The 8785-nt window shown below is 59.1% G+C and overlaps 1 protein-coding gene across 2 annotated transcripts in view; it reads left to right on the top strand.

The window, feature by feature from the left end:
* The window catches only part of SMG6 (SMG6 nonsense mediated mRNA decay factor), a 117459-nt gene extending 110255 nt beyond the window's left edge, over positions 1 to 7204 (top strand). For both annotated transcript variants that reach the window (XM_054166242.1, XM_054166244.1), the window contains exons 16-19: positions 36 to 189; positions 3471 to 3682; positions 3976 to 4057; positions 5704 to 7204. In XM_054166242.1, the coding sequence (XP_054022217.1) occupies positions 36 to 189; positions 3471 to 3682; positions 3976 to 4057; positions 5704 to 5834 (579 nt within the window). In that variant the 3' untranslated portion in view covers positions 5835 to 7204. The remainder of the gene's footprint in view (positions 1 to 35; positions 190 to 3470; positions 3683 to 3975; positions 4058 to 5703) is intronic.
* Positions 7205 to 8785: the final 1581 nt, after the last annotated feature.

Here is an 8785-nt window from a genome sequence, read left to right on the forward strand (position 1 = left end):
ATCCTTCTTACTCATCATGTGTCCTTCTCCTCTAGGCTGTGCTGAAAGACCAGAGTCAAATGAGGCAGATGGAACTGGAGATCAGACCTGTCTTCCTGGTCCCAGACACCAATGGTTTCATTGACCACCTCAGCAGCTTGATCACTCTGTTGAACTGCAGGAAATTCATCCTGGTGGTGCCCCTAATTGGTGAGTACTATGGTAGGGGCTTCCCTTCTCCCCCAGGTCAGGCTGTCCCTCCGTGCTGGCTCCCTCTCTCCATGCTCCTCGTGCCCGCGGTGCCTGTGTGGTCTGGAGCCAGTCTGCTTACGCCGTGGCCTGGCCTCCATCCTGCCCTGTCTTGTCTCAACTGCGTCCGGCGTTCCCTTCAGCCCATGTTGTCCTTCTCCCTTCCTGCCAGCTTTCTGCTCAGCAAACTCCTCTCCTCCTGGTGCATTTGAGGGTGCCAGGGGCTGTGAGAGGCATATGGGTGTTAAATGGGATTTGGAGGGAATTTTGGAAGGAGCAAGGAGGAGGAATTGTTAAACAGTCAGAGCAGATAGCTTATCCCAGCTGAGCTGGGGCTTAGGCAGCCTGAGCAAATGGCCAGCCTGTGTCCCAGCATCTCGGAGCTGCTCAAGCCCAGCCCTTCTTTTTATCCTTATAAAGCTCGCAGTAAAACAGCAAGCTGGTTCCCGTTATTGGTAAACACTCAGCCTGGCAGATAACGGCTGTGCTGCTGGGTGGTCTCCCAGGGTGGCTGGAAGGTTTGGTTAGATGCCTTTGCTCTGATTGTTTGATCACACTCAGGGCTGGAGGTAGTGTTCCTCTGGCCAGTGTCACTCTGGCGCCCGGCGCCTCCCAGTGCCAGCCTGGCATTCGGAGGATTCCCCAAGGGCAGCAGGAGAGGCCAGGCCAGGAGCAGGGCTGAGCCTTAAAGAGCTCACAGGCTTCTCCATCTCAGTCACAACCCCAGGCAGCTAGGGGCCAGCTCTGCCCCGTGGGTATCTCCAGCATCCAGACAGCAAAGTGTGTGCTTGTGCCCAGCTCCTGGCCTCAAGCACGCAGGGGTGTCTGCCCTCCAAACCATTATGGGACTCCCTCTCAACTCCTGATGTCCTGCAGACAGCTTTGCCTGCCCCAGAGCCAGCATCCAGGTGCTGCCCTTCCCCAGCTTGGCTCAGAAGGCAATTCTGGGGCTGGGAATAGGATTCCTGGGTGGGGGAAGCAGGGCTGGCTGCCTGCCCACCTTAGCAGAGGAGCTGCCAAAGCACTCCATGGCTTGGCACCACAGTGCCAGGGCTTTGTGAGGAAGTGAAGGAAGCCAGCAGCACCATCAGAGCCTGGGCAGCCCTGGGAGCTGTGGGGCATGTTAACACCTGAGAGAGCTGGGATCTGCCCTGGAGCCATGGCCCTGCCTCCTGGTGTGCTCCTATGGTTGAAGTGAGGCTTCTCCATTGGAACTCCAGCCAGGACTAGGAGAGCTGAATACCCTGGTCCTGCCCCTGCTCAAGTTCCTGCAGCCCTAAGCCTGCAAAAGGAGCCTGTCCTGCCCTGCTTTGGGGCAGGAGGAGCAGCAGCAACTGAGCCACTTCAATGCTTTCCTTGTCCTGCCACCTCCTTCTGCAGCCCATCTTAGGAGGGACAGAGTAACCCATCTCCCACTGCCTGCCACGAGCCTCCCCTGAAGCCAGCATCTCCATGTCCACACCAGGGGTTGGTCATACGCCCCCCCAGGAAAACCATCAGTGCTGAGACCCCACCGCAGGCAGGAGGAACCTGTCCCTGGGGATAAGCTGAGGGCCGATGGCCGCTGGGCATAGAGGCCTTGGTGCTGTGCCCCATCGCTGGAGCAGAGATCTGCACCCCAGCACAGGGCACTTCTCCCAGCTCTTCCCAGGGACGCAGCAAGGGGTTAAGCGCACAGCTTCGCGTTGGGTTTGTTTCTCTTGCTCTTTAACCTGCTCCGTGCTCCTCGAGGCTGACCCCGCCATGGAGAAGCCAGGCCTGGTGCAGAAGCACAAACAAGCCTCCCCTTTGAAGCCTGTTTAGCTTGGAAGCAGGAAGGCGGATTTCGGGAGGGAATACCAGCTTTTCCTGTTTGATGTTCCGTTCTTGCACGGCTCCCCCCACCCCGGGCCCAGCCGTGCATTGTGTGGAAATGGCAGCACCAGGTCGGTAGCAAGAGGAGTCGCTGGCCCACGAAGAGCAAAGCAGCTCCATGCAGCTTTAATTTGAATACCCAGACAGTGAGTGCCAGTCTCACCATGGAACAGAGCGAGCGCACAGGCTCCCCGGGCAGTGATTCACAGCACTGGGGAGAGGCCTCAGACCCCGAGCTCTCTCCCCGAACCCCCAAGGAATGCATAGTTCCCACTTGAACTCAGGACTTGGCTCCAAGCTCGGAAACAATCTTCAGAAATGAAGCCATGGCTGCAGCACACACTGCGCGCAGCGGCTCCCCGCGCACACGTGCACACCAGCCCGGCCCCGCGCAGCCGCAGCACCCACGCCGCCGGGCCCGGCCTTGCCACTGCCATCTCGCTTGCTCTGTGCCCAAAGGGCTGTCCCAGCAGCCCCAGCATGGAGGATAGGTCCCTCCTGGAGCTCTGCTGGGGTCCCTCGGGCTGCTGCTGGATGCAGGGAGCTAGAGTTCTCAGCTGCTAGGCAGCAGTGCAGGAGGCTCTAAGGCGTGCTGGGTTCCAGTGAAGGCAAATGGGCTGGGAATCTGCCTGATCCCAAACTCAGGCTTATCTCAAGTGGCTTGTATCAGTACAGATGTGTGAACCCTCTATCAGATCCAGATGGGTGAGGTGTTGGGAGTGAGCATCTCCCCTGCCAGGAGCCAGGGACAGCAGCTTCAGGTGGAGAAAACAAGGCCAAGACTTGCAGGGGAAGCTGCTGGAGTGGGAACTGCCTGCTCCCATGCATGACCCTGCTCCTACACATGACCCTGCTCCCACCTGGGGCTGTAGGGCAGCAGCTTTTCATGCCTGAAAGTGAGAACAGGGAGCAGAGAGGTGCAGAGCCAGGTGGTGTGATACGGGGCAGGAGGCACGGTGCCACTGGCCGTCGCTGTGCTGGCAGGGGAGGAGCAGGCTGCAGGTGACCTTTTGCTGACCCTCTCGGGCACACACAGAGGTGCCATGAGTTGTAAGGCAGGAGTGTGGGTTGTGGGGCTTGGCCATGGGCCTGGCATTGTGCAGAACAGAGCGAGGTGCCCTTGGAGAGTGTTATCTGCACACTGCCAGGGCAAGGTGCCTGCACTCTTAGGGCCAAGCCAGGTGACCCATGGGGGTGGGAGGCAGCAGAGCTTTTCCAGACCCGCAGCCAAGTCCAGGAGCACAGGGACACTGTGGCAGCTGAACCCAGATTTCCTGAGCCAGCTCCCAGTGCCCCGGCCCCAAGGCCTTGGCAACTTGCTTGCTCCAGCAGCAGGTCACAGGAGCACCTCGTCCCATAGTAACTGTACCTCCTCTTCCTGTTTGAAGTGATAAACGAGCTGGATGGCCTGGCCAAGGGCCCAGAGATGGAGCACCGGGCTGCAGGCTATGCCCGCCAAGTGCAGGAGAGAGCCAGGAAGTCCATCGAGTTCCTGGAGGAGCGATTTGAGAGCCGGGACAACTGCTTGAGGGCTCTGACCAGCAGAGGCAATGAGCTGGAGTCCATCTCCTTCCGCAGTGAAGACACCACTGGCCAACAGGTAAGGGCCATCCTGGCCCCAGAGGGATGGGACACAGAGGTAGTGATGGCAAGGGCTGGAGGCTCTTTGCTACCCCCTCCCTGGGGGAAACCAGGGACCCTGGGAGCCACAAGCTCCAAACAGGGGGAACCTCTGTTACCACCTTTGCAGGCTCCTGCAGGCTGCATGTGTTTTGTTTCGGAGCAGCTCTCTCCACTGAGCTGCAGCGATGTCTCAAGGCTAGTGCAGAGATCAGGGTGGTGGGGTTGCAGGGGTTTTGTCCTGCCAAGGGTAACGTTTCCCTCTTTTTCCAGGGAAACAATGATGACCTGATTCTGTCCTGCTGCCTGCACTATTGCAATGACAAGGCCAAGGATTTCATGCCCTCCAACAAAGGTAGAACATCCTCACATCCTCTTTGTCCCTTCTCTGTGGCATTCCACAGGCTCTTCTCATTTCTCTTTTCACAGCCCTTGGAGCCAATCTCTCCTGCATTTTGCCTCTTTCAACACCCAGGTGCCACCTTCTGCCTCCGGTCAGCCCCAGGCTGTGGCCCTCCCACTGCATTACCAAATGTGCACCTTAGTGTGCTCTGGGGATGCCCCAGCCTGTGAGAAGCTCACCCAGAGCCGTTTTGTGGTGCTCAGCAGTGGTGACAAAGGGCCAGAAAGAGCCTCCTCCCCACAAACCCTGGTGCCTCCTGTCCAGGGCCCTCTTCCCTCCAGATGCCTAGTTGGCACTGGCCACATGTGCTGGGACCAGACGGCCCCCAGGCTGTTGCCAGGACAGCAGGGATGGGAATCGCATCAGCAGCTGCCCAAGAAATCAACCCGCATTTGTCAGTGCGAATTCTTAGCAGCTTAACTTGTCAGATTCACAGAGAAACCGTCACCAAATGTTTATGTGCAAATGATGCTGAATTTTGAAATCATGTGGATTATGGGGAATGGGGCCTGACAAGCTGACAGCCTCTGGTTTGTAACAAGGAGGCGCGTCACCAGCGCGGAGCAGAGGATGTTTATTGTTACACATTTCTTAAAGCGTCCGCGCAGAACCTCCCCATCCCGCTCGCGGCAGCCCTCGGGCCCAGGCCTGCCCTCCTGCCGAGCCCTGCTCCCCTTCCTCCTGGCATGGGCTGGCCTGGGCATTCTCCCCACCATCCTCAGCCCCAACACCCTGACCATAGCCCGTGTTCCTGGCCACCCTCCCCTTCCCCTTGTCCTGCCGCTCCCCACGCAGCCAATCTGGGCCCATGTTGGGCTCCCATAAACTCTGTTTTTTCCATTCCCGTCCTGGCTCAGAGGCTCTGTGTTTCCTGTGCTCATAGGAACAGTACTCTGGTCACAGGACCCAGCTGCTTACACATACCCCATATGCTTCCCCTGCTTTGCACACACGTAAGCGTGGCTCCCACATCCCAGCCGGGCGCGTTGCGTGCGGGGCAGCTCATCCATCTGGGGGCAAGATCCTTTCGGTTATTTCTCAGGCTCCAACCCTCTCTCTGGCTGGCTGAGCCCCAGCCAGAAATGCCTCAGTATCAGTGGCGACTCCAAAAAACCTTCACAAGAAAAAATAAGGGGTGGTTTTAGATCTTATAATGAGATCACCAGAATAATAGCACCAACTTCCTGCTGGAGCCAGGGTCGCAGGCCGTCTTCCTGGCCTGGGTCAGGCAGAAGGACCTCCTCTTCCCTGCCTGCCTCAGCCCATGGCAGGCAGCGGGCAGCACGAGGCCCTGGCACCGCTCACCAGCCTTCCTGGCCCTGGGACTGTGGGCAAAGATCACAAATCATCCCCCAGCCAGCACAGAGTGGGGAAAGAGGGCGGCCTTCGGGATGAAGAGCTGTCTCTGAGCCACGCCAGGAAGCTTTGGCAGGGAGCAGAGAGTGCAGCTGGGGTGCCGGGTGGCCCTGCCATGCCTGGGGTGCAGCACCCAAGGAGGGGTCACGGCATGGGAACAGCAGGGTGTGGGATGGGTGCAAGTGCTGGGGCAGAGCGGGACAGTGGGAGCTTCACACCACTCTCTCTCTCTCTGATTGCAGAAGATCCCATCCGTTTGCTCAGGGAAGTGGTTTTGCTGACCGATGACCGGAACCTGCGAGTCAAAGCGCTGACCCGCAACGTGCCGGTGCGGGACATCCCCACCTTCCTCAAGTGGGCCCAGGAGGGCTGAGAGGGCCAAGCGGGGCCGACAGCCCCTGAGTGAGTCACGCAGCCTGGTAGGGTGGGAGACCGGCTTCAGCGGCAGCCCTCGCCACACGCCCAGCCCACCACAAACAATAAACACCACGACTTCAACCCACCCCACGATGGCCATGCTGTGAAGAGCCCCCTCCCGAGGGCAGACCAGCTGGGAAGGTCATTGCTGTGGATGGTTCACGTGGAGGCTGGGCTGGTGAGGGTCCCACCAGCCTTTTGGGCAGTGCCAGAGCAGAGCTGGTGAGCCCTGCTGGCTAGGGAAGCTTTGGGTGAGCCCGTGCCAGACCGCCAGCATTTTGCTTGGTTTGCTTGGTTGCAGAAAGCTCGAGTCACAAGTTGGTGGCTCTTCGGGTTTGTAGGCTGTGTAGGGCAGAGACCGAGGACACTGAGGCCAGAGTAGACTTTTGGATTGCTTAGTCTATCTCGTACCCCTCAGAGAGGCCATGGACTTCAAGGGCAGGTCCCCTCCTGCCCCACCCTGTTAGTCCTGCATGGCCCAGGCAGCTCCAGGCCTCCAGCCCCTTCCCAACCTCATGCTCACCTCACGCAGGGTCTGCTGCTTGCGGAGGTGTTTGTCCTCTCCCTGGTGCAGGGTTTGCTTATTGAGTTTTGTTTCAGGTTTCAGTTTAGGTTAGTTTTCAGGTGTGTGCTCCACCTGCTTAGCTGAGGGAAGCTTTGAACAGCCCCATATCCCTCACAGCTGCTTTCTGTCCTGCTCCCCTGCTGCTTATCTGTCCCTTCTCTCCTGCCCCAAACCCCTGAGTCCCACTCCGCTATCTTCAGACATGTTTTTGACCTAAGACAGAGTGAGGCCAAAAAAATGATCCCAAGGACCCCAGGTCCAGCTGTCCCACAGGTCCCTTGTGTCCTCACATTGCCATGGGCTCCTCTTGCCTGTGGGATCCACTTCTCATGGCTGCAAGGCCAGGCTGGTGCCTGCCCAGCTGGGAGGGTCCCCTTTCGAGCTGCCCCTTTGCCTTGGAGGGAGCTGTGAAGGGACCCTGCTGCCTCATCCGTGGGTCATATCGCACCAAGAGTCATTGCAGGGTTGGGGCATTGCTGAGTCCTCTACACATCACATCCTATCACCCAAGTTTCCCATCCCTGTCCCAGTTACACACCAGATAGAGAAGCTAAGAGAGAGCATTAACCTGTGAACCAGAGTCCATGAAGCTCTGTCAAGTCCCAGTCCCATGAGCAGAGGGTGGGAGTGACCCTGAGGCTGTCCGCGGTCCCCATGGCCATGAGAGGGAAGAGTCAAAGGTGGCAGAGGAAGCAGTAGGACTGAGCCCAGCACTTTCCTTTCCTTTCCTTTCCTTTCCTTTCCTTTCCTTTCCTTTCCTTTCCTTTCCTGTATGGGTGGCTCAGACCCAGTGCCTGCTTTGGGAAGCCCAGCATTGCCCTTGCGCTGGCCACCCCACCCCAGGGTGAAGGCTAACACTGGGATCAGAGCCTTGGCAGGGCCCAGCTGCATGGCACAGTGATGGAAATTAGCAGGGCTGTGCTGGCTAACCAGTGCTGTACCAGGGCACTGTGCAGGGCAGCTGCCAGCAAAGTAGGATCCATGCCGCAGGGCACAGCCTGTTCAACAAAGACTTTGGGGTGCCCACACCTGCTGCAGGGCACAGAGTCATCAGCATGGCTCAGCCTACGGCACACACAGCATCCACACCCTAGCTCGATGCCCACAGCTGTGTGCAGCGTGTGGACTTTTGCCGTCTCCTCCACACGGAGTTTGTTTAAATGTTTGTTTTTCTAACAGCTGCCCCAAGGCTGCTTTGCAAGGCCCTTCCCAGGGTACCACCAGCTTGGAGCGACTGTGGCTCTGCCAGACATTGACCCTTCGCACCATGCCACAAGCTTGGCTATGGGACAGGGTCTTACTGCCATCAGAGCAGCTTGGCACCATGGGGCTCACTGGCTCGAGTGCCCCGTGACTGGGGCCATCCATGCCAGGCTGCTGCCTGAGTGCCTGCAGGGAGCCATGTTCTGGGGAGGCAGCCACATTCAGGCTGTTTTGTTAAGATGGTTTTAATAATTTTTAGTATTAAACTCTTGTCTGCGCAGTGTGTTGAGTCATTGCTGTCGGCGGGGTGGGTGCTGGGGAGGTTGGGGCAGAGGTGGGCACGGGGGGCACCAGGATGCATTTGTGCTAAGACGATGGTGGCTCTGTCCCACCTGCAGCTGCTGCTGCCTCCCAGAACAGTGGGGCTCCGGGCAAACCAGATGCGCGGCAAAACCCCTCACATCCCCTCCCTGCGGTTCTGCACCCACTGTACCCCCCTGGGATCACCTCCCTGCCCTACTCAGCACCAACCCCATGCCAGCTGGGCCTGCCCACAGAGAAGACCATGAGGCCACTCACGTTAATGTCATTTTATTGCTCGTTCGGTTTTGACTATAGAAAAAAATAAGGGCAAGGAGCCCGTGTACAAATTGGACGTGATACAGAGGGGGCCGAGGGCCCCACTGGGTGCTGCCAGCTCTGCTTCGAGTGCTGCTGCCACTCGCCCCACAGCAGTTCCAGAGGGATCCTGCCAGCCCAGGGGAGACCCGGGAAGCCCAGGGTGGGGGCGAGGGGGGCACCTGGGCAGGAGCAGCCAGTTCAGGCTAAGGCACAGTGGCTGCGAGGCCAGGGACAGTCGCTGCTGGCGGCCGCCCCTGGGACCTCGTGTGTGCAAAGGAGAGGAGGGAGCTGGGGAGGGGAGAAGCTTCACATTAGCCCCAGCACAGGGGTCAGGGCACGGGCCGGGGGGGGTCCAGGCCAGGGGTGGGTTTTGCCCACACTGAGCAGATGGCAGGAGAGGAGGTGCAGCGGTGGCAGGGGGCATCCCGCGGTGGAGGGCTCAGCCCCAGGTCACCGCAGCCCAGCCTGGGGCAGCTCCCTGCCCGGCCCGGCTCTGCCCAGCCCCCGGCCCCCTCCCG

Source organism: Dryobates pubescens, chromosome 13, assembly GCF_014839835.1.
Source record: "Dryobates pubescens isolate bDryPub1 chromosome 13, bDryPub1.pri, whole genome shotgun sequence".
NCBI lineage: Eukaryota > Metazoa > Chordata > Aves > Piciformes > Picidae > Dryobates > Dryobates pubescens.